The 25,616-nt window shown below is 46.2% G+C and overlaps 1 protein-coding gene and 1 long non-coding RNA gene across 10 annotated transcripts in view; one reads left to right on the forward strand and one right to left on the reverse strand.

Annotated features, from left to right (window-relative positions):
* The window catches only part of LOC137221859 (uncharacterized), a 133,810-nt gene that overhangs the window by 90,225 nt on the left and 17,969 nt on the right, over positions 1-25,616 (reverse strand). Inside the window, exon 3 of one of the 6 annotated variants that reach the window (XR_010942181.1) lies at positions 24,784-24,927. The exons of the other annotated variants lie outside the window; for them this stretch is intronic. This is a non-coding gene — a long non-coding RNA (uncharacterized lncRNA). The remainder of the gene's footprint in view (positions 1-24,783; positions 24,928-25,616) is intronic. 6 annotated transcript variants of the gene reach the window in all.
* AFAP1L1 (actin filament associated protein 1 like 1) overlaps positions 1-25,616 on the forward strand; it is a 72,945-nt gene that overhangs the window by 31,734 nt on the left and 15,595 nt on the right. The window contains exons 6-15 of one of the 4 annotated variants that reach the window (XM_067732197.1): positions 676-864; positions 1,543-1,754; positions 3,677-3,856; positions 5,799-5,891; positions 8,984-9,089; positions 9,335-9,487; positions 10,604-10,815; positions 12,676-12,821; positions 13,495-13,567; positions 15,145-15,256. In XM_067732197.1, the coding sequence (XP_067588298.1) occupies positions 676-864; positions 1,543-1,754; positions 3,677-3,856; positions 5,799-5,891; positions 8,984-9,089; positions 9,335-9,487; positions 10,604-10,815; positions 12,676-12,821; positions 13,495-13,567; positions 15,145-15,256 (1,476 nt within the window). The remainder of the gene's footprint in view (positions 1-675; positions 865-1,542; positions 1,755-3,676; positions 3,857-5,798; positions 5,892-8,983; positions 9,090-9,334; positions 9,488-10,603; positions 10,816-12,675; positions 12,822-13,494; positions 13,568-15,144; positions 15,257-25,616) is intronic. The other 3 variants (XM_067732198.1, XM_067732199.1, XM_067732200.1) reach the window with 3 other exon arrangements.

The following is a 25,616-nucleotide window of genomic DNA, read 5'->3' on the forward strand; positions in this document are numbered from 1 at the left end:
AAAAGAAAAATAAATAAATAAAAAGACCCCCGGTAATTGTGATACAGAATACAATTTGGGATAACCTCACTCCTATACTGCACATTCCCATGAATGGGAAAGTGAAAGTTCAGCATCAGCAGCTGTTGTGTTATTGTATGTATTCACCATTTTATGTGTTATTAGTATCTCCTCTAGTCCAGTTCCTCCTCTGTAGTCACAGAAATTTAGAAGGAGAGGAGGGGGTGGATGTATTAAGAAGTGAGCGGAGGGGCTGAAGTGGAAGAAGATAAGACAAAGGCAGAATAGAAAGGGGGTCTGGGCCCAGGTGCTGGGACACCACTCCCTGCAGTGCAGGGACCAGAACTGTGACTGAGACACACACCCACACACACCAATGCTCTGGGCTCAGAGGAGAGGGGCTGACCACTCTCTGCCTGGGAAGGTCAAAGGAAAGATCTTCGAGCTGGGTTTTAGAGGGTGAGGAATGCTCTAGCAGTTGCTAAGAGGGCACAGAGAATAGCATGAACATAAGCCTGGAAGTGTGACAGGGCCCAGCAAGGCAGTTCTTGGTGACAGGAGCACAGGGGGCAGGTGTGGCACTAGAGCAGATGAGATGCAGAGACGAGGCCCCACACCCTGGCCGGGGAGTGACGACAAGAAGCTCTACTCCCTCTTCCCTCCCTCTTCCCTGAGGAGGGCATGGTGTCCACGATCTTCCCCAGCCCTGGCGCCTGGAGTCTGCCTGCATTTCTCCAAGTACTGCTCTTTCTGCCAACCCCACAGACGACTGCAGCCCAGCCCACTCGATTGTGGACAGCTACTACGAGGATGCAGACAGCAGCTACCCCGCGACCAGGATGAATGGGGAGCTGAAGAACTCTTGTAAGTACCAGGTGGATGTTCAGTCCAATTCCGTCCTCACGAAGAGCAGGCCTTGACCTGACCTTGGCATGCCCGTGCCTACCACCCCGTCACCTCCCTGGGGTCGCCACAGAGGCCTCAAAGCCCTTGTTCTCAGAGACCCTGGGAATCAGTGGGAAGACTGCTGGCATGGGAGTCAGGAGCCCCAGACCAAGCCCTTGCCCTGACTCTTGGTGACTGATCTTAGGTGAGTGATTTATTCTCTCTGAGCCTCCAGATTCCTCTGTATAAAATGGGGACTTGCTGGGTGCCATGAAAATGACCTGAGACTGGATGCAAAGATGATGGGTAAAGACAAAAGCTGATGTTTATTGAGCCCTCACTGAGTGCCAGAAACTCGGCTAAACACTCTATATTTGTTGCTGTTCACAATAGCCCAGTGAGGTAGGTATTATTCATTATTATTGATGAGGAAACTGAAGCTCTGAGAGATGAAGTCACTGAGAACACAAAGCAAGTAGTAAATCTGTAAGACACAGTGCCCATGCGGGGGCTTAGTCATTACCAACATCACACCTCACACCTACCCCTTCACAGCCCCGGGGCCCCAGAGCAGGGATGCCTGCAGAGGGGTAAGAAGGTGCCCCCGCCCCACCCGGTGACAGCACAGGGACGGGTCCTTTCCCGTGGCTCCTGCAGACAATGACTCTGACGCCATGAGCAGCTCCTACGAGTCCTATGATGAGGAGGAGGAGGAAGGGAAAGGGCCGCAGCCCACACACCACTGGCCTTCAGAGGAGGCCTCCATGCACCTGGTGAGGGACTGCAGGATATGTGCCTTCCTGCTGCGGAAAAAGCGCTTCGGGCAGTGGGCCAAGCAGCTGACCGTCATCAAGGAGGACCAGCTCCTGGTGAGTGGCCACAGACGAGTGCCTCTCGGCCTCACGTGGACTTGCATGTGCCTGTGCGTGTGTCTGTGTATCTGTGTGCATTCAGGCATGTCTGCCTCGGTTCCTCTAGGTTTGCTTTGTGCACAGAGGCTCAAAGCCCGGTGCTTCTGAGATCAGGGCTCTCCCACCCGAGAAGAATTAAAAGACAAAACAAAACCTGAAGACCTAATAAAGACTTTATCAAGTTTTGTTTTGCCAGACATGAATTTTTTATCACTTTAAAACAATGTTTATCATTTTTCATTATGCAAGTAAATGTATTTATTTATAAAGCCAGAAGAAAATAAAAAATGATTTTTTTAAAAAAACCCACCTAACCCTGTTGACCAAGAGCTAACCACAGTTAGATTTTGATGTATAAACTTCCACCCTCATTTCCATACATCTGTCTTTTCTAAAACTGAGCCCATGTAATACTTGTTATTATATAACTTGCTTTTTTAAACTTTTTTTTTAATTCACCATCTCTCAACACTAGCATTTCATAAAAGAAATCTACCTTTACTTCCAAAGTATAAGGATGGACATAATTTCAGGAAAAAAAAATGAGATAGGTTGTTTACCTATTGGCAAGTCTTACCGAACATACATACATTTGAAACATGACCTTTTCTCACGCTGCAGCAGTGAAAAGCTCATCCCAGGCCAGAACCAGGCCAAGAATCATGACTTACTTCTTTCCACACCTTATGCCTTCTATCTTTTTCTTGACTTAGTGTACTGCCTAGGACCTCCAGTACAATGTAAATAGAAGTGGTTAGAGCAGGCATTCTTGTCTCAATCCAGATCTCGAAGGAAAGTTCAATAATTCACCATCAAAGCTGACGTTTGCCATGGGTTTTTTGTAGGTGTTCCTTATTATCACATTAAGCAAGTTCTCCTCTAAGAGTCTGCGAAGAGTTTATGTTACAAATGGGTGCAGAATTTTTTTTTTTTTTTTTTTTTTTTTGCGGTATGTGGGCTTCTCACTGTTGTGGCTTCTCCCGTTGCGGAGCACAGGCTCCGGATGCGCAGGCTCAGCAACCATGGCTCACGGGCCTAGCTGCTCTGCAGCATGTGGGATCTTCCCGGACCGGGGCATGAACCCGTGTCCCCTGCATCAGCAGGCGGACTCTCAACCACTGCGCCACCAGGGAAGCCCGGGTGCAGAATTTTATCAAATATTTTTTCTGCTTCTATTAGGATATATGATTTTTCTCCTTTTTTCTGTTAATATGATGAATTATACAGTTAGTTTTTGAATGATAACCCACTCTTGCACTCCTAGAATAAACCCCACTTGGTCTCTATGCAATACGTTTTTATGTGTGTCTGGACTCTATATGCTAATATTTTGTTTTAGTTTTTACAATTATGTTACGAGAGAGATTAGCCTATGATTTCCTTTTTTGTAATGTCATTGTCAGGTGCTGGTATCAAGGTAATGTTAGCCTCATAATAAGAATTGGGAAGTGAGAATCATTATTGATAAACTATTGACTTCCCAAGCCCAACCCTCCATCTCTGCTAGAATTCTCTCCCCCACATTTCTGTCATGTAGCCCATTAATAGCAGGGAGCTGGCTTCCTCCCAAGACAGCCTGTTTCTTCTCTGGTTCTTTAGACTAAAACGGTCTTCCTAGTATTGTGCTAAAATCTGCCTCTTCCTAAATAGGTAGTTGTGACCCCTGGGACCGCTCAGTGGCCCTTGAGATCTGGAGATTGCCCAAATATGCCCCTCCCAGAGGTGTTCACCACACCTCTCTGTGGTGAACAGCCCCTGTCTTCATGCAGTGCCCACAGCTGGACTGGGTGGGGAGGTCTCTGTGGGGTAGGTTGAGTTTCCCTGTCTCCTCCCTCTACTCTCCGCTCCAGGAGGCCCTAACCCCTTCTATTCCTGTCCAGTGTTACAAAAGCTCCAAGGACCGGCAGCCACATCTGAGGCTAGCGCTGGATGTCTGCAATGTCATCTACGTGCCCAAGGACAGCCGGCACAAGAGGCACGAGCTGCGCTTCTCCCAGGGAGCTACCGAAGTCCTGGTGCTGGCACTGCAGAGCCGGGAGCAGGCCGAGGAGTGGCTGAAGGTACAGGGGGGCTGTGCCTTCGCCTACCCCCACTCCCTCCTTCCTTCCTCTCTTCCCCGGACCCAGCCCTCAATGGAGTGGGCCCCTGTCACTGGAAGAACAGGCCTTGCTCAGGGGAGAGGGGGTCAGTGCCCTTCACATAAAGCTAGGGCTTTATGTGGAAATGGGCTTCGGACATCTCCAGGAGACAGACCTCAGGCTGGAGACCTGTGTTCCTTCTAGTTATTTGAATCCCCTTTCTAACACGCCTACTGTGGGTTTATCCTACCTGCAACTGTACATCTCCAGGAATGAGGAGCTTAATACCTACAAAGGAAGTTGATTTTATCATTAGACAAGCTAATCCTTTTTCTTCTTTTAATAATGGAGAAATTCTGTCTTACCTTAGGTGAAACGTGCATACTTATCACATCCACCTATGACCCAGCCTCTGCATCTTGCAGCTACACAACAATTTGAGTTACCATGTACTGAGCACTTACTTTGTGCCATGCATTGTGCTAAGAGCTTTATACACATGACTTCATTTACTATTCACAGTGGGACTAATATTGTTCCCATTTTACAGATGAGGAAACTGAGGCACAAAGAGCTTCTGTGACTCACCCAAGGTCAACCACCAAGTGGTTCGGGCAAGGATTAGAAGCAAATAAGGAAACCTACTCCAAAAGCGACAGGCAGGGTGGCATACTGATGACAAGGGAGGACTTGGGTGCCACACAGACTTGAGTTCAAGTCCCAGACCTAAGTGGCATTTACTGGCTGTGTGATCTTCTGCAAAGGACTTTGCTTCCCTGTGCCTCAGTTTCTTCCTCTATAAAATGGTTCTTGTAAGGATTCTAGAGAGTACTTGATATAGGGCCTGCCAGGCAGTAAGTCCTGAGTAACTGCCAGTGACTACTCTGCAGTGATGGTGAAGCCCTCACCCCCAGGCCCTTACAGCAGCTCTCCCCTCCTCTGATCTTCCTGCTGGAACAAAGAAACCAAACCCCTCCTTCCCTCCCTCCCCATCCTCCCTTCCTTCCTGTGATAACCAGCTCTCCCACTGGGATGTTTACTGTTTCTCATTACTGCCTTTGTCTCAGGAGGGGAAGGAAGAGAGAGAACCTGCATGCTGGGGTGGGGGTGGGGGAGAGTGCTCTGTCCTCAAGGGGCTGGTTGGGTCAGAAGAAGAAGCCCTAGACCTAGAGTTAGGAGGCCTGCCTTGGCACGCCAGTTAGCCCAGAGGATAGGGCAGGCAGCCATGGCTTCACCTCTCAGAGCCTCATCATCCTTATCTGTAATTTGGGGATCAAGGTGCCCCTGCCCCACAAGGCTGCTGTGGGAATACAATGGGATAATCCACGCAAAGCCACCTGACAGATGAGCAGCAAGTGGTCCGTTATTGTTTCATGGTCTGGATGCTTGTGCTGCATGGCCTCAGGTGAATGCCTTGGAGTCTCAGTTTCCACATCTTTGAAATGGAGAGAATAACCCTGGCTGCCCTGCAGGTTGTTGTAAAGTTCCAACATGTCACAGAAGTGAGTCCTCATGCCTGTGCAGGGCATCCTGGTTCACATGGCCCTTCACACCCATCATCTCACTGGTCCTCACACACCCAAGGACGTAATAAGCAGAGGACCACTAATATCTCCATGTTACAGATGGGGAAACTAAGGCCCAGAGCGGGGAAATTGCTTTCCCAAGGCCACGCAACTAATTAGTAATGGCACCAGGTCTAAAAGCCAAGCCTCTGGGCCCAATTCAAGGGACAGACAAAGAAGAAAGCCTGTTCAGATCCTGACGTGCCCCACAAATGGGGCAGGAGGCCACATCAACCCATCTCTTCCACCCAGTGATCCCAGCTGCTCTGCCTGATGGCCCTGACCAACAGACCCCATTCTTGCTTTTGCCTCCACAGGGTCCCTGCCCACCTGCTCACAGATGTGTGTCCTCTCCACAGGTCATCCGAGAGGTCAGCAAGTCCGTTGGGGGTGCTGAGGGGGCAGATGTGCCCGGATCCCCAGTCCTCCTGTGCAAGGTGGACCTGGACAAGGTACCTCTGTCTTCTCAAGGTTCCCTCTGGGCCAGGCAGTGGGGATTCCACATGGGCTCTGCCCCAGGGGACTCGCAGGCTGGTGGTAAAGCCAGGCATTGACAGTAGGCATTCAATAAATGTCTACTGAATTCATGAATGAATGAATGCCCGTGTCCAAGGTGCAGTACAAGCCTGAGGAGGGAGTGACTACCCTGCCAGGACAGGAAGAGGTCACGTTGGAACTGAGCCATGCAAACTAAATTTAAATTAGTCAGAGAAGGAGTGTGCCCCACTGGCACATAAGTGAAACGGTTGTTTCATAGTCTGTGAGGCCAATGGCAAACATATGCTAATGCCTATGCTTCACCAGGTGCTGTGGGTGATCAAGGGACTCCACCCCAAATCCTAAGGGGAGAGTTAAGACTCCCATACAGGGCTTCCCTGGTGGCACAGTGGTTGAGAGTCCGCCTGCCGATGCAGGGGACAAGGGTTCATGCCCCGGTCCGGGAAGATCCCACATGCCGCGGAGCGGCTGGGCCCGTGAGCCATGGCTGCTGAGCCTGCGCGTCCGGAGACTGTGCTCCGCAACGGGAGAGGCCACAGCAGTGAGAGGCCCGCGTACTGCAAAAAAAAAGACTCCCATACATGGGTCTCACATGACATAATAAAGGCTAGCATTATAGAAAATATGACTGTGTGGCCAGGACTGTCCTAAATGCTTTACGTGCATTACCTAATTTAATTTCTACAGCAACTCTGATAAACTACATTTTCAGAAGAGGAAGCCAAGGCACAGAGAGGTTTGCCCAAAGTCACATATAGTTAATAAGGAACAGAGCTAATTGATTTACACACCGCCAGCCTGCCTCTCAAGGGGAGCTTCCTGAGCTCCACTGGACGAGTAGTTAGCATCTACCGTGCATTGGGTACTGTGCTAGGCACTGGGTGCAGTCCTAACAGTAACAGACACACCCCCTGCCCTCCCAGCAAGGGGTTCAGACATGAATCCAATCACATAGACTTAGAAATGCCAAGCTGTGTAAGCGCCAGGGAGGAAAAGTACCAGGTACCCTGGGAGCACATGACAGGGGCTGATCTTGTCTCAGGGTCAAGAAAGGCTTTCCTGAGGGAGCACAATACAGAGAAGGGTGAAAAATTAGTGAGGAGGGGGAGGGAAAAGGCATTCCAAGCAGGGAGAACAGGCCCTGGAGGAGGAAGAAGCATGGACGGAAAGAGGCCAGTGTGGATGGGTTCGGAGAGAAGGGGAACGTGTCAACTCTATTCGACTGTCCTGGAAAGACGTAGTGAGGGGAAAAGGGCTCATGCTGGCTGGAGGGGCAAGAGGGGTTAGGGAGGTTGGGCACCTATGTTGAGCCTTAAAGAATGGGCAAGACTCTGCCCCACTGGGGCAGAGGTGGACCAAGGGACAGGGGCTGCAAGGGAAGGGAGCAGCAGAAGCAAAGGTGGGGTCAGCAGAGTCATTAGGAGAGGAAGGGTGGAGGGCTCACTCGGCCTTTGCCATTAGTGGAGGCTGAAGGAAAGCAGTGTTGAGGACGTGCGTGTGCGTGTATGAGTGTGAAAGAGTGTGTGTGTGTGAAAGAATGTGTGTGTGAGTGTGAAAGAGAGAGTGTGTGTGGACACACACCTGCAGCTGCATGCTGTGGTGCAGTTCAGAGGATGGGTAGAGGGGAGGAAGAGGCAAGCCTGTAGAGATGGGCTCTCCTGTGGCTGAGTGTACAGGGGGAGGGTAGCTAAAATGTTTAGCGTGGTATTGTTGGAGAAGAGTGGGAGTGAGGACATGGTATAGGTGGCTCTGTCTCTCCATGGATTCCTGTGATTGAGGTGTCATCATCATTAAGTCAATTACAAAGTGCTCACAGTGTTTCTTTGTATTTGCTTTCTATCTTGATGAAAAACTTACCATCTGTACACCATCACAGAATAGAACCATAACTTCTGTCTCACAATTTACAGGGGTGATTCTTTATACTTGACAGTTCTAACCAATTTCTGACAGTTGCCATTTTTCCAGCCTTTGGAAATTGGGGGGAGTACATGGCCTCTCTTATCTCTCCCTGCTTTCTAGTACTATGCTTACAGCAAAGCATCCCTGAGCCTGGTCTGGGGTATCCTTGGCAGGAAAGGTTTAGGGGCCTCAGAGCTCTGTAAGTCCACCTTTTTAAGTTGATGGGTGTCATTTTAGTCTTGTCCTGAGTCTGGCTGGCATAATTTGGCTTCTTAAAGTGAGATGGCCGCATACCACACAGGTGTTAGAAATGATACAGTCTGTTGGCCTCACAGTTTCACTTGGGCCAGTTCCCTGGTACCTCACAGCAGCCCACTGAAAGGGTTGTAATTCAAGTGAGAAGCCTTGGGGAGATGAAAGGATTTTCCCACATTCCCACAGCTAAGTAGAGACTTCATTTTTTCCAAGGTCCATCTGACTACTCTGCACCACTCCGTAATAGGAATGAATGAATGACTGGTCCAGAGTTGGCATAATGAGTAAAAATTAATGTTGGCTGACAATGAAGTTGTTACCATGCTGTGTATGTGCGTCTTTACCATCCTCTCATCCAAGCTAGAATTGTAATGGACTCCTTTCTCATCACCACTCACATTTACTGGTCACCAAGTCCTGTCATAACTATTTTGAAAATGCCAACTCATGTCTTTTTCTCCATCCTCACTGTCGCTTGGTTCATCCCCCTATCAAGTCTCAGCTTGCCCAGGATGACACTCTAAGTGCCTCTTTTGCTTCCAGTCTTGCCCCCCTCTTATCCACCCCCATGATGCCGCTGGGGGCAGCTTCCAAAACCAACTCCATTAGTGTCCCACTTAAATACCTTCTCAGCTCCCCATCTACCAAATGTAGTCCAAACTCCTAGGACATTAATCTCACTCCGTTATATTGAATTCCTCACTCCCCAGATAGACTGTGAGTAACTGGAAGACACAACCATCCTAAGTCATCGTTGTCCTCCTCGTACCAGTACGGTATCAAGCACATGACAGTTGCTGACAAATATCTGTTAGCTAATCCTCACGTACAGGGGTCAGGGGGAGACTGAACCAACAAAGGAGAACTTTCTAAGTGTGCCCTCTGATAGGGGGCTGTCTGTGTCCCTCCCCAGAGGCTGTCCCAAGAGAAGCAGACCTCGGATTCCGACAGCATGGGCCTGAGCGACAACTGTTCCACCCTTGGCCGCGAACACGGTAGGAGCCTCTGGGGGCTCAGGCGGGAAAATGCTAGAGCTGGGAGAGGGCTTGCCACAAGCACACAGTGCAGAGCAGGTCCTGACCACTCTGGAGACCTAGGTGATGTGACCTGGCCTATCCATACCTGGAGCTGTAGGCCAAGCCCTCTGTGCAGGCTGAAAGGTTGGGGGGAAGGGCTAGGGGCGGGTGGATCTGGGACTTGGGGCTCCCTCCCTTCCCCTAACCCACCTCCATGGCAACAGGCAAAGGGAAGAAGAGCAGCCTGTCAGAGCTGAAGGGTTCAATGAGCAGGGTTGCGGGCCGCAAGATCACCCGTATCATCAGCTTCTCTAAGAAGAAGGCACTGGCCGATGACCTGCAGACATCCTCTACCGAGGAAGAGGTTCCATGCTGTGGTGGGTACCGGGCATGGGGAGGTGAATTCAGACCCTGTTGATGAGGGCTCCTGGGGCCAAGCCAGGAGACCCTCCAGGCCTAACCTACCTCACTCCCAAGGCAGAGGACAGAATCCTCCTACTGGGAGGCTAACCCCCACTCCATCAATAATCCATGCCCTTCCATCACTTCTCCTCCATGAAGCCCTGACGCCTAACAGAAGGAAAAGCCAACTGGCTCTATTTCTATTCTCCCTGTGACCTTAGTGTCAATCACTGCCCACCTCTGGGCCTCAGCTTCCTCTACTATGACAAGAGGAGAGTATCTTACTTCCCAGTACATAATATGCCAGGTGTTTAAGTTACGGCCCAGTCTTACAAGGATATTTCTTGCTTAAAAATGTTTAAGTACTTTTCATTAGAAATGCATTCAGTGTGAGTTAAAAGGAGTTTGGAAGGAAAAAAACATATTGTCTATCTAAATGCAGTTTTCCATGTACCGGAATCCAATAGAAAATCATGTATTTTAGATAAACAGTAATATTCCGCTAACCTGGAAAGAATATTATAAAAGCACATGGCTATAAAGAAATATTTTGTAAGTGGATCAGGACATGTTATGGTAAAAAATAAGTTAAAATCTAAAACGTTGAGGGAATTCTAAACTCGTCAGCCATCAGCCTGTCCCTTACAAGTTTTATAATTCTTTATCTTGGCTAGATGTTTTTGTTCCCACATGCTGCCACCAGGTGTCAGCATCACCCATTATTTTCTGTCTTCAATGAGAGTTTTGACATTTTAGTAGGAAAGGCAAGAGGAAGAGTTGTATCTTTTATTCATTCTGTATGGTAGTTCTGTCCTTTTCATCAAGCTTGGTATAGTCTAAAGGCTGTGCGTGTATGTACAAATATGATTATCAGTCCCCATTTCATAGATAACAAACTGAAACTCAGAGACAGAAGAGGATGCCTGAGGTCACAGACCACAAGTGAGCTGATCCGGGACCCAGAAGGCCTTCTTTCCAGCTAGAGGACAAGGGTTATCCAAGTGCTCTGTCCCCGGGGTGTAGACCCACGCACCCTGACTTGTATCCCCCAGGGCTGTTAGGAGGTCACACCACTGGTCTCCCCCTCCCAGGTTACCTGAATGTGCTGGTGAACCACGGCTGGAAGGAACGCTGGTGCCGCCTAAAGTGCAACACCTTGTATTTCCATAAGGACCGCACGGACCTGCGGACCCACGTGAATGCTATCACCCTCCACGGTTGTGAGGTGGCCCCAAGCTTTGGGCCCAGACACCCATTTGCCTTCAGGATCCTGCGCAACCGGCAGGAGGTCGCCATCTTGGAGGTGAGAGGAGAAAATTCAGGTGGGCCTTGGTGGTAGGAGGTGAGAGGAGCTCTGGCCTGGACTTTGGCTTTTGTCCACAGTACCTTGCTACTGACATTATAGGGACTAAAGAAGAGGGAAAGTAAGCCAGCTGTTGCCAAGTAACCACAGAGTTGCTGGTTAAACTATAGAACACCCACTTAAATTTGAATTTCAGATAAACAACAAATAATTCTTTTTAATAGAAGTACATCCCATATTTGGGACATACCTATACTAAAAAATGATTCACTGTTTATCTGAATCTCGAATTTAACAGAGAATTCTGCATTTTTATTTGTTAAATCTGGCAACCCTAGACCCAAGGTTTGTTTATTCTGCCTTAGAAATATAATCCCAAACCTGAAAGGCGTTTAGTCTGATCTAACTCCAATCTGATTCTGGAATCCTCTCTAAAATTTACTTCCCACCAGTGACTGTTCGCCTCAGATAAACCACTGCCCTTCAAAGTAGCTTGCTCCTCCCACCAAGCAACTAAATTTTTACGAAGATTTTCTCCATATTGAGTTGCAATCCTAAGCTCTGTGAAGGCAGTGACCACACCTGTTCTGCATACTTTTGTTTTTCCAGAACCCACCATGATGTCCAGCACATACTAAGGGCTCAATTAAGAGCTGTTGAACAAATGGCTGAATGACAATGCGATTTCATTTCACCCATTCATTTTTCATACCTACCCACCGGCACCAGCCCTCCTCTCAGGGGTCACCCAGAATATGCTGACTCTCTTTTTACATGTCAATCCTTCAGCTATTTAGAATTTAAAATATTAACTGGGAGGAAAACTTAAACAACTACCCCCTCACATTACAGATAAGAAAACTGAGGCCAGAGTAGGCATGCGCCTCATCCAAAGCTCCACAGAGGATCAATGGCCTCTAGTCTTTTCCTAGAACTAAGACCCAGCCTCTTGGTCTTGTTTTCTTTGCCCAGTACCCACTGCCTGTGTCAGTTCTTAAATTTCAGGAAATATTGACTCTGTAAGTCACTTTTACTTTTGATAGTTTGAGATGGGTCTCTTATTTCTCTTCAGTTAAACAAAGAGCTTTCTGGCAAAAAGTGTGCTTTTTAAATTCAAATTCAGTATTTGTGTGCTAACTTGATTTTATAATGATGCTCTTTAAATAAGAACATAAGTAGGGCTTCCCTGGTGGCGCAGTGGTTGAGAGTCCGCCTGCCGATGCAGGGGACACGGGTTCGTGCCCCGGTCCGGGAAGATCCCACATGCCGCGGAGCAGCTGGGCCCGTGAGCCATGGCCGCTGAGCCTGTGCGTCCGGAGCCTGTGCTCCGCAACGGGAGAGGCCACAACAGAGAGAGGCCCGCGTAGCACAAAAAAAAAAAAAAAAAACATAAGTATATGTTTAGTTGACCAGCAACTTCTTGGAGATTTTCCTGTATACAGTACTATATATAATTGGCATTTATAATACAAGAAAAAAATTTGATTGGGTTATGTGATAAATAGCCTCCTCATTTAATAAAAAGCAAATATTAAAAAAAAATTCAGAGAACACCTGAATTTTATTTTCATATCCAAATGGTCAGAAAGGCTCTGAGGATAGTGAGTGAGGTTATGTGTCTTAGAGAGGTAGTCAGGGAGGGCTTCTCTGAGGAGGTAGCCTTAGAGCAAAGACCTGAATAGAGGGAAGGTGGGAGCCACTTGGGTTTCTGGATGTGTGTTCTAGTCTTGCTCCTCTTGGATCCCTAAGTATTGGGTACGTAACAGATACTATACGAATATGGGTTTGGCTGAAGTGAGCAGGTAGCCAGAGGCTCTGATGGTGCCAAAGTGAACCCAGCTTGTGCCTCCTCTCCCTCAGGCAAGCTGCTCCGAGGACATGGGCCGCTGGCTCGGGCTGCTGCTGGTGGAGATGGGCTCCAAAGTCACTCCCGAAGCGCTGCATTATGACTACGTGGACGTGGAGACCTTAACCAGCATCGTCAGTGCAGGGCGCAACTCCTTCCTGTGAGGGCCAGCACCCCATGGCCCACAGCCATGCGCAACCTTTCCTATCTCAGCTCCCTGTCAGAGGCGGAGTCCAGCTTTGGGAATGGGAGGGGAGGGAGGAAGGGCTGAGAAAGGCTGCTTCCTTGGGAAGTCAGAGTGGGTGCCTTCCTCTTCTAGCAGGCAGGAGTGAGCTGGTTAAAGGAGGTAGCCCAGGGTCAGGGGACACTGTGGACGGAATGAGCCAGAAAGGAGAACCTTTTTTGTACAGTGGCCTGCGCTCTGCTCTCATGCCATGGAAACTTAGCGTCCCCATACCCTTGAGCTTCTGGGCGGGCACAGGGCTGGTGTGCAGAGTTTGGCATTAAAAGTACCATATTCAAGTCACGGTTCTATCACGACCAACAGCTTGGGCTGGTTGCTTGCCAGCCTGGATCCTCTGTTTTCTCGCTTATAAAATGGAGGTGATGAATCACCTGCTTCCTGAGTTGTTATGAGAATCCCATGGGTCCCTGCCTATAAAGCTCTTAACACATCAATGTCCTAGTGCTGCCTGGCATGGTTGCTATCACTAACTTTCTGACCTCCATTAAAAGGTGCTGCCAGAATCAAATGAGAGAATGGACAGGAAAGCACTGTAAGCTGCATAAGTATCATTGTCACCACCATCATCATCAGTCCTTGTATTTTCTAGATATGCAAGATCCTGCCAGGATCAGTGGCCTGAGCCCCGAGTCTATGATGATGTTCCTTATGAAAAGATGCAGGTACGGTCCCTTGGGACTTCAGGGAACATGGCAAAAGCCACTTATTAGCTCTCCCTCACTACTCCTTTTTTCCTTTGCCTCAGAGAGATCATTTTCGTTTAACCAGCAGCTAGAAGGCGGGGGAGAGGGGACCTTCTTACGACAGACCATGGCTCAGGGGAAAGAATCTCTGGAACAGGAGACTGAGCAGTACAGTGGAAAGATACCCTGACCAGGAAGAAGAAAGCGCTCTGCATCTATAAAGCACTGCTCCAGTCTGAGCAAGGTGTTGGACTGTCCACCCCTGTTTACTGCTCTGTGAATTGACTGATTCAGTAGTGTCTCAGGGGGATGATAACTGGGTGGCTGCCCCCAGAGGCCTTTACCTGGTGGCAACCACAGTCTAGGCTTCAGCTCCCAGGACAGTCTCCCTGTCTTGCTCACTAAACCAAGGAGATGCCAGCTTATTAATTTACAGTGAGGCCTCTGTAGCCATTACTTGACCCATACTGCTCCGCAGCACGCCCTGTGGCTTCTCCTGCCACGGGAGAGCCAGAGGATGACATGATGACATTCTGATCAGACAGTGGTTGGTGGGTCAGGCCTCACAGCTAGAGGAGAGAGAGAGGGAATCAAGCTTCCAAGGAAAGCAGATGTGTTTGCGGGCCAGGACCCCTGCCTTGGACAGTGCTGGATGACACTCTGAGCTCTCACCTCTAGGACTCCCTTTGCTACTAGAAACTTCTCCAGCCATCCTTCTGTCTATATGGTCTTTTTCAGACTCATATGAACCATTAGATGCAGCTTGAGACTGTTCTCAGCTGCAGAGTTTAGTAGCAAGACAGCTTAGTGCTTAAGGACATGAACCTTGCACTCAGGGCTGAGTCCAAGTTACCTTGGGCTTCATTTCTCTGGTCCTCACTTCCTGGCTCCACATAAATATGATAAAAGCTACCTGATAGGACTATTGCAAAAACTAAATGAAATGCTTTATGGAAAAAACTTAGCACAGTACCTGGACATTGGAAGGTCTTATACAGAGGAGTAAATAGTACTGTTTTTATCAACAGCAGTATTGTATGACATTATTATCATATTCCACTCATGGTTTCCTGAGCTTTGACAAGATTTTGAGTGTTCTCACGACTCTTCATGCAAAAATGTATAGCCAGTCTATTAAGTTATGTCAGTTCTACCATTGGCTGATCTCATCTATGACTTTTTTTTTAACCTAAGACTTTATATTAGCAATTTGGAAAACTTGAAGGATTCGTCCAAATGATGTGAGGACAAAAATATCTATGATAAATCAAATATGGTCACCCACGGTCTTTTGAGACTTCCTAATTTTCCTCTCAGCAGAAATTCCAGTTTAGGGTTGCCTTCTGCTGCCCCCCACAGGAAGGTATGAGGATCAAGTAATACACTGCTAGTGCAAGTGGTTTATAAACTGTTGAGGGCTGCACACATCTAAAACTGTAAGGCCAAGATCTCAGAGGTCATGTAGTACTCAGCCACTGAGCGCGCACCAGAAAGCACCTACACTGAGGATTCTGAGCCCACCCACACTTTACCTTCTCCTTCCATCTCTCACCCAGGATGAGGAGCCTGAGCGTCCCTCTGGAGCCCAGATCAAGCGCCATGCCTCCACCTGCAGTGAGAAGTCCCATCGGGCAGACCCACAGGTCAAAGTCAAGCGCCACGCCTCCAGTGAGTTCTGTGTGCAAGGGAAGAAGGGAGGGAAATAGTCCGGGACAGGGGCGGGGTCGGGGGGGTGTCTCAAAATCAGATCCTTGCTGGGGTCACGCGGGTAAATAAGTGAAGAGAGGTATAAGAAAATACTCTAAGAAAAATAACAGCACAAGCAGAGTGATAAAGGGCAGCTAGCAGGTGGCCTCAGAGGGGAAACAACAGAGAATGGGTTGGGGGAGACTGAAGGAAACTGCAGTGCTCAGATCCCAGCTCTAGGGGCCGCTACTACTTAGCTCCAGCCAAGGCCCCCATGCAGCAATGCCAGCCCAGATTTGCCAATTATTCAAAAGAGACCAGAAATCTACTTATTTTTTAATATAAGCAACGATTGAAAACTTTTAACACTACATAAAGCCATATATATATGGCTTACGTCTGTGTCCCAGCCCAAGCTCTGCCTAGCACGCCATAGGAGCTTGCTGAATTGCCTGATCGCCACACTGCACAATAATGACTAACTATGCCAGACAACTCTGTGTAAGTTCTCTATGATTCCCAACATTAATCTCTACTCCTGTATGATTTATCTTTATGAGCAAGCCAGCTTCCTGTAGGACAGCATGTCCTGAGTCTTTTATTTGTTGTTTTTACTTTCTTCTCTCGTACTTGAACAAAGTCAAGTTCTAGTCTTTGCTTTTTGAAGATTTATTTTTTAAAATACTTTTCTTTATGATAGCTCCATTTCATTAGCGTAGATAATCTCTTCTGGGAGTCAGGAGACCTATATTCCATTCCTCACTTGGTCACTAAATTACTGTGTAACTTTGGAAAAGTCCCCTCCCCTCTCCAGAGAGTTTCCCCTCTGAGCAATTAGAGGTTTGTTGTGTAGCATTCCTTATACTGTATGATCAGAGACACTAGAAATACAGGGCCTTATGAAATGCCCATTTCAAGATGGGAAACTAAATTGAAATAAGCATGTAAGATTGAAGAAATCATAAAACATAAAAAAAAAAACCCAAAAGCGAAGATAACAAAAAACAGACTCTTTCTTCAAATTAAATCTTACATTGAAGCCCAGTTTATAAGAGAGAGAGAAAAGTGGAGCTGCTTTGCCTGGAGTCTGGAGGCCCACTTGGCCTCTCCTTTGCCCCACATGGTAGCCTGTTACCCATCACTATGAAATCATAGGGCTCCTTGCAGACAGTTGGAAACTATGGATCTAGTCCAAAAATGTTTTTCAGATGAAGGAACTGAAGAACATAAGAGAAAGGTCTTACCCAAGATCATGTATTAACTACCTACTGCTACATAACAAATTACCCAAAACTTCATAGCTCAAAACCTAAGTGTGTGTTATGTCAGTGTTCTGTGGGTCAGGAATCCCGGGGCAGCTTAGTTAGGTAGTTCTAAATTGGGGTCTCTTGTGAGGTCACAGTCAAGACGTCAGCTGGTCATTTGAAGTCATCTGAAGGCTTGACACGCTGGAGGATCTGCTCCCAAGATGGTTGATTTGTATGCCTGGCAAGTTTGGGCTGGCTTTTGGAAGGAGGCCTCAGTTCCTTGCCAGGAGGACCCCACCATTGGGCTGCTTGTCCTCATGACAAGACAGCTGGCTTCCCCCAGAGCAAGTGACCCAGGAAGGAGGTACAGGGCAGAAGCTGCAATGTTTTTGTGAACTAGGTTTTGTGATAATTTCTGCCATATCCTAATGGTTACACAGGTCAGCTTATCTAGTGTGGGAAGGGACTGCAAAAGGCCACAAATATGAGAAAACAAAAATCGTGGGAAATGAGGGCATTACTGAGAAAAATGGTGCCATGAGAAGCTCCACAGACCCTTTCCCCAGAAAACAACCAAAACTGGTAAAGATTGCTAAATCAGGGCTTCCCTGGTGATGCAGTGGTTAAGAATCCGCCTGCCAATGCAGGGAACACCGGTTCAAGCCCTGGTCTGGGAAGATCCCACATGCCACGGAGCAACTAAGCCCATGCACCACAGCTACTGAGCCTGCACTCTAGAGCCCGTGAGCCACAACTACTGAGCCCACGTGCCACAACTACTGAAGCCCGCGTGCCTAGAGCCCGTGCTCTGCAACAAGAGAAGCCACCAAAATATGAAGCCCACGCACTGCAAGGAAGAGTAGCCCCCGCTCACCGCAACTAGAGAAAGCCCGTGTGCAGCAACAAAGACCCAACACTGCCATAAATAAATTAATTAATTAATTTTAAAAAAAAGATTGCTAAATCAATCATCTGAAGTCTCTAGAAATTGTCCTAAGGGCATATGGCAAATGAAGATTTATTCTAGAAAATTTACTAAATCTCAGTAAAATCAGTGAGAGTTTGTGGCATCTGAGCCACCACCTTCTCCTTTACCCTTTTCCCAGCTCAGTGTAACAAAATCTCCAGATGTGGACAAGAAAAAAAGGCTCTCTCTCCTCTAGCTCCCAGTCAAGAGCTGCAGTATCTCCCCAATAAGAGCAGGTAACGAGCATTTCTCATCACCCCTAGCTATGTGCTACAGACACTAGATCCCAAGTGAGTGCAGCCCAGAAGTAGGGTGCTCCCTTTCTCTACCCAGACCCCACTCATAGAGCAGAGGCTCTACTGCAGGTTGGGCAGGCCAAAGATGTGGGGGCCCTGACTGCCCTCACCCCAGCTCACTCATAATGCAGGGGTTCCACACTAGGAGAGGAAAGCTAAGAAGACCAGAGGTTACAGTCGCTACCCAGCACCCTGCTCACAAAACAGAGATGTCACTCAAAGAGAAGCAGGCCACTGTTCCCACCCCTAGATTCAGAAGAGTGACTCAGAGATTTTGCCCAAGGTGAAAGGCAGGTCATAAAAACAGTGAACTCCAAAGCTCCCCTTCAAAAGAACTGACTTTAGTGGAAACAGAGTGTGGAGCAAATGATGACACAGAGCATTGTCAAAAACAATAAAGCAGGGACTTCCCTGGTGGTCCAGTGGTAAAGAATCCTCCTTCCAATGCAGGGGATGTGGGTTCGATCCCTGGTCGGTGAACTAAGTTTCCACATGCCGCAGGGCAACTAAGCCCGTGCACCACAACTATTGAGCTCGCATGCCTCAACAAGAGAGCCCACATGCCGCAAACTACAGAGCCCACGCGCTCTGGAGCCCTCACGCCATAACTAGAGAAAGAAAACCCGCACACCACAACTGGAGAGAAGCCCGAGCACCACAACAAAGAGACCACTCACTGTAACAAAAAGATCCCACATGCCTCAACGAAGACGCCATGTGCTGCAACTAAGACCTGATGCAGCAAAAAAAAAAAAAAGGAAAATAAATAAATTCAATAAATAAATAAATATTTTTTAAAAAATAGAGCAATCAGCCGAAAATTAGTGGAGCCTAACAGCTGGGTGTGATCCCTAAGGCTGTACCCATTCAGGATCAACATCAGAGGCTTCATGCTGCAGGGAGAAATGTACTTCACTAAAAGAGCCAACTAAGTCACTAAACAAATAAACAATCTGGTGGGGGTAGGGGTCAGTATACCTAGAGATGCTACAATATATTATATAAAATGTCCAATTTTTTAAAAAAATTATGAAACATGCAAAGAAACAGGAAAGTGTGACCCATACAGAGGGAAAAAGGCAGGCAACAGAAACTGTCTATGAGAGAACCCACATGTGGAATTTAACAAAGATTTCAAAGCGTCCTTTGTAAATATGTTCAAAGAACTAAGGGAAACCATGCTTAAAGAAGTAAAGGGGGCTTCCCTGGTGGCACAGTGGTTAAGCATCTGCCTGCCAATGCAGGGGACACAGGTTTGAGCCCTGGTCCAGGAAGATCCCACATGCCATGGAGCAACTAAGCCTGCGTGCCACAACTACTGAGCCTGTGCTCTAGAGCCTGCAAGCCACAACTGCTGAGCCCACGTGCTACAACTACTGAAGCCCGTGCTCCTAGAGCCTGTGCTCCACAACAAGAGAAGCCACCACAATGAGAAGCCCACGCACCGCAACAAAGAGTAGTCCCCTCTCGCCGCAACTAGAGAAAGCCCGTGCACAGCAACAAAGACCCAACGCAGCCAAAAATAAATAAAAATAAATAAATTTATTAACAAAAAAAGAAGTAAAGGAAGAAATTGGAGAGTACAAAGTAAAACTGTCACTGTTTGCAGATAACAAGACACCACCAAAAAACTTCTAGAGCACATCAGTGAATTTGGTAAAGTTGCAAGATACAAAATTAATATAGAGGAATCTGTTGCACTTCTATACGCTAACATAGAACTATCAGAGAGAGAAATTAAGAATAAAAATCCCATTTACAATCACATTTAAAAAGAATAAAATACCTAGGAATAAATCTCTTTTTTTAAACTTAGATAGGTTTTTTTGGGTTTTTTTTTTGGCCATACCATGTGGTTTGTGGGATCTCAGTTCCCCAACCAGGGATTGAACCCAGGCTGCAGCAGTGAAAGCCAAGAATCCTAACCACTAGACCACCAGGGATCTCCCAGAATAAATCTAATTAAGGAGATAAAGACCTATACTCAGAAAACTATAAGACACTGTTGAAAGAAACTGAAGACAACACAAAGAGATGAAAAGATATACCAGGCTCATGGATTAGAAGAATTAATTTTGTTAAAATGACCATATTACCCAAGACAATCTACAGATTCAATGCAATCCCTATTAAAATACCAATTGCATTTTTCACAGAACTAGAAAAAATAATTCTAAAATTTGTATGAAAACACAAAGATGCCAAAGAACCAAAACAATCTTGAGGAAGAAGAACAAAGCTGGAGATATCATGCTATCTGATTTCAAACTATACTATAAAGCTACAGCAATCAAAACAGCATGGGAATGGCACAAAAACAGACATAGAGATCAACAAAACAGAACAGAGAGCCTAGAAATGAACACACACTTATATGGGCAATTAATCTATGGCAAAGGAGAGAAGGAAATACAATGGGGAAAAGACAGTGTCTTCAATAAACAGTGTTGGGAAAACCTGAAAATCACATGTGAAAGAATCAAACTGGACTACTTTCTCAAACCATATACAAAAATAAACTCAAAATGCATTAAAGACTTAAATGTAAGACCTCAAACCATAAAACTTCTAGATGAAAACATAAGCACTCACTGTTTGACATTGGTCTTAGCAATATTTTTGGATATGTCTCCTTAGGTGAGGGAAACAAAAGCAAAAATAAACAAACAGGACTACATCAAACTAAAAAGCTTTTGCACAGTGAAGGAAACTATCAACAAAACAAAAAGGCCACTGACTGAATAAGATAAAATATTTGCAAATAGTATATCCAATAACAGATTAATATACAAAATATACAAAGAACTCATACAATTCAACATCAAAAAAATAAACAATCTAATTAAAAAATAGGTATAGGACTATAGACATTTTTCCAAAGAAGTCATACAGATGGCCAAAAGGCACATGAAAAGATGCTCAACATCACTAATCATCAGGGAAATACAATTCAAAATCACAATGAGATATCACCTCACACCTGTCAGAACTGCTATTATCAAAAAGACAACAAATAACAAGTGTTGGTGAGGATATGGAGAAAAGGAAACTCTTGTGCACTGTTGATGGGAATGCAAATTGGTGCAGCCCCTATGGAAAACAGTATGGAGTTTCCTCAAAAGATTAAAAATAGAACTGACATATGATCCAGCAATTCCACTTCTGAGTATGTATCCAAAGAAAATGAAAACACCAATTAGAAAAGATATATGCACTCCTATGTTTATTGCAGCATTATTTACAACAACCAAGATATGGAAGGAACTTAAATACCCATCAAAAATGAATGGATAGAAGCCCTGCCCCCATTGTCCCAGGAATGCGTGGATAGCAGCCACCCCTAGGAGACCCATAAGCAGGCGCCAAGAGCTGCCCCCACTGTCCCTGGAGCACACAGATAACAGCCACCCCTAGGATACCTATGAGCAGATGCCAAGCCCTGCCCCCACTGTCCTGGGAATGCATGGACAGCAGCCTGTAAGAGACCTGCCCCCGCTATCCCAGGAGACTGCAAAGGCCACGGTACCTGCACACACCATATCAAAGTGATAACTGCCAGCACATGCTGAGGAAAGAGGCAGCAAGCATACAAACTAAAAGCAGCCCCTCGATTCCGGAAAAGATTGCGGAGTAGAGGGACTTGAGCTCACCTCCTCTCACAAAAACACCAAAATCACAACTAACTGCTGAACAACCATCAACAAAAAAGATTGGAACCTATCAAAAAGCATATTTTACATCCAAAGACAAAGAAGAAGCCACAGTGAGATGGTAGGAGTGGCGCTTTCATGACATAATCAAATCCCATACCCACCAGGTGGGCGACCCACAAACTGGACGATATTTATATCGCAGAGGTTCTCCCACAAGAGTGAGAGTCGTGAGCCCCACGTCTGCCTCCCCAGCCTGAGGGTCTGGCTTCGGGAGGAGGAATCCCCAGAGCATTTGGCTTTGAAGGCCAGCGGGGCTTGAGTGCCGGAGTGCCACAGGACTGGGGGAAACAGAGACTCCACTCTTGGAGAGCACATACAAGGTTTCTCATACACTGGGACAAAGAACAAAGCAGTAACTCCATAAGAGCTGCGGCTGGACCTACCTACGAGTGTTGGAGGGTCTCCCGGGGAGGCAGGGGTCGGCTGTAGATCAATGAGGGCGCAAGGACACTGGTGGCAGAGGACCCAGAGAATATTTTGGCTTGAGCCCTCCCAGAGGTTGCCATTTTAGCATCAAGACCTGGCCCTACCTAACAGCCCACAGGTTCCAGTGCTGGAATGCCTCAGCCCAAACAACCAGCAGGATAGGAACACAGCACACAGCAGGATAGGAACACCCATCAGCACACAGGCTGCCTAAAGCCATACTGAGCTCACAGCCACCTCTAAACACATCCCTTGACATGGTCATGCCCACCAGAGGGACAAGACCCATCTCCACCAACAAGTGGGCAGGAACCAGTCCCTCCCACCAGGAAGCCTGTACAAGCCTCAGGACCCAGGTCACCGGCCACAGGCAGACACCAGAAGCAAGAGGATCTATGCTCCTGCAGCTAGTGGAAAGGAGACCACAAACCCAGAAAGTCAGAAAAAAATGAGATGGCAGAGAAATATGTTCCAGACAAAGGAACAAGATAAAAACCCAAAAGAGGGACTTCCCTGGGGGTCCAGTGGTTAAGAATCCATCTTGCAATGCAGGGGATGCCGGTTTGATCCCTGGTTGGGGAACTAAGATCCTACATGCCGCAGGGCAACTAAGCCCTCATGCCACAACAAGAGAGCCCATGTGTCGCAACTACAGAGCCCACACACTCTGGAGCCTGTGCACCACAACTAGAGAGAAGCCTGTGTGCCACAACTAGAAAGAAGCCTGTGAGCTGCAACAAAAGATCCCACGTGCCGCAGCTAAGACCCAATGCAGCCAATAAATGAATAAATAAATAATAAATATTTAAAAAAAAAGAAGAAAAACTAAGTGAAGTGGAGATAGGCAACCTATCTGAAAAAGAATTTAAAGTAATGATAGTAAAGATAATCCAAGATCTCAGAAAAAGAATAGAGGCACAGACTGAGGAGATACAAGAGATGTTCAACAAAGAGCTAGAAATTTAAAGAACAAACAGTGACTTCCCTGGTGGCACAGCGGATAAGACTCCATGCTCCCAATGCAGGGGTCCCGGGTTCAATCCCTGGTCAGGGAACTAGATCCCACATGCATGCAGCAACTAAGAGTTCACATGCCACAACTGAGGAGCCCGCATGCCACAACTAAGGAGCCCACCTGCCGCAACTAAGACCCTGTACAACCAAATACATAAATAAATATTTAAAAAAATAAAAATAAAAAATAATGAACAAACAGAGATGAACAATACAATAACTGGAATGAAAAATACAGTAGAAGGAATCAATAGCAGAATAATTGAGGCAGAAGAACGAATAAGTGAGCTGGGAGACAGAATGGTGGAAATCACTGCTGTGGAACAAAATAAAGAAAAAAGAATGAAAAGGAATGAGGACAGTCTCAGAGATCTCTGGGACAACATTAAACGCATGAACATTCACATTACAGGGGTCCCAGAAAGAGAAGAGAGAGAGAAAGGGCCTGAGGAAATAATTGAAGAGATTATAGCTGAAAACTTACCTAAAGTGAGAAAGGAACAACCCACTAAGTCCAAGAAGCACAGAGACTCCCATACAAGATAAACTCAAGGAGGAGCATGCTAAGACACATATTAATCAAACTGCCAAAAATTAAAGACAAAGAAAAAATATTGGGAATTCCCTGGCAGTCCAGTGGTTAGCACTCAGTGCTTTCACTGCCGTGGCCTGACTTTGATCCCTCATTGGGAAACTAAGGTCCCACAAGCTGCGTGGTGCAGCCAAAAAAAAAGATAAACAAAATTGATAAAGCTTTAGCCAGACTCATCAAGAAAAAAAGGGAGAAGACTCAAATCAATAAAATTAGAAATGAAAAAGAAGTTACAACTGACACAACAGAAATACAAAGGATCATAAAAGACTACCAAAAACAACTACATGCCAATAAAATGGACAACCTAGAAGAAATGGACAAATTCTTAGAAAGATATAACCTTCCAAGACTGAACCAGGAAGAAGCAGAAAATATGAACAGACCAATCACAAGTATTGAAATCGAACCTGTGATTTAAAAACATACAACAAACAAAAGCCCAGGACCAGACTTTACAGGTGAATTCTATCAAACATTTAGAGAAGAGTTACCACCTATCCTTCTAAAACTATTCCCAAAAATTGCAGAGGAAGGAACACTCCCAAGCTCATTCTATGAGGCCACCATCACCCTGATACCAAAACCACACAAAGATACCACAAAAAAAAGGAAAATTACAGGCTAATACCATGATGAACCGAGACGCAAAAATACTCAACAAAACTGGCAAACCGAATTCAACAATAGATTACAAGGATCATACACCATGATCTGGACTTTCCTGGTGGTGCAGTGGTTAAGAATCCACCTGCCAATGCAGGGGACATGGGTTTGAGCCTTGGTCTGGGAAGATCCCACATGCCGTGCAGCAACTAAGCCCATGTGCCACAACTACTGAGCCTACACTCTAGAGCCCGCAAGCCACAACTACTGAGTCCACATGCCACAACTAATGAAGCCTGCACACCTGGAGCCCGTGCTCCTCAACAAGAGAGGCCACAAGCCCCTGCTCGCCATAACTGGAGAGGGCCCGTGTGCAGCAATGAAGACCCAACACAGCCAAAAATAAAAAGATAAATAAATTTATTTTTTTTAAAAAAAGGATCATACACCACGATCAAGTGGAATTTATCGCAGGCATGCAAGCGTTCTTCAATATCCACAAGTCAATCAATGTGATACACCACATTAACAAACTGAAGAATAAAAACCATATGATCATCTCAATAGATGCAGAAAGAGCTTTTGACAAAAATCCAACAACCATTTATGATAAACACCCTCCAGAAAGTAGGCGTAGAGGGAACTTACCTCAACATAATAAAGGCCATATATGACAAGCCCACAGCTAACATCATCCTCAATGGTGAAAAGCTGAAAGCATTCCCTCTAAGATCAGGAACAAGGCAAGGATGTCCACTCTCGCCACTTTTCTTCAACATAGTTTTGGAAGTCCTAGCCACAGCAATCAGAGAAGAAAAAGAAATAAAAGGAATCCAAGTTGGAAAAGAATAAGTAAAGCTGTCACTGTTTGCAGATGACATGATACTATACACAGAGAATCCTAAAGACGCTACCAGAAAACTACTAGAGCTCAGCAGTGAATTTGGTAAAGTTGCAGGATACAAAATTAATACACAGAAATCTCTTGCGTTTCTATACACTAACAATGAAAGATCAGAAAGAGAAATTAAGGAAACGATCCCATTTACCATCACATCAAAAAGAATAAAATAACTAGGAATAAACCTACCTAAGGAGACAAAACACCTGTACTCTGAAAACTATGAGATGCTGATGAAAGAAATCAAAGATGACACAAACAGTTGGAAAGATATACCATGTTCTTGAATTCGAAGAATCAATAATGTCAAAATGACTATATTACCCAAGGCAATCTACAGACTCAATGCAATCCCTATCAAATTACCAATGGCATTTTTCACAGAACTGGAAAAAAAATTTTTTTTAATTAGTATGGAAACACAAAAGACCCCGAATAGCCAAAACCGAGCTAGAAAAACAGACCTGGAGGACTCACGCTCCCTCACTTCAGACTATGCTACAAAGCTACAGTCATCAAAACGGTATGGTACTGGCACAAAAACAGAAATATAGATTAATGGAACAGGGTAGAAAGCCCA

This window comes from Pseudorca crassidens, chromosome 3 (assembly GCF_039906515.1).
Source record: "Pseudorca crassidens isolate mPseCra1 chromosome 3, mPseCra1.hap1, whole genome shotgun sequence".
Classification (NCBI taxonomy): Eukaryota; Metazoa; Chordata; class Mammalia; order Artiodactyla; family Delphinidae; genus Pseudorca; species Pseudorca crassidens.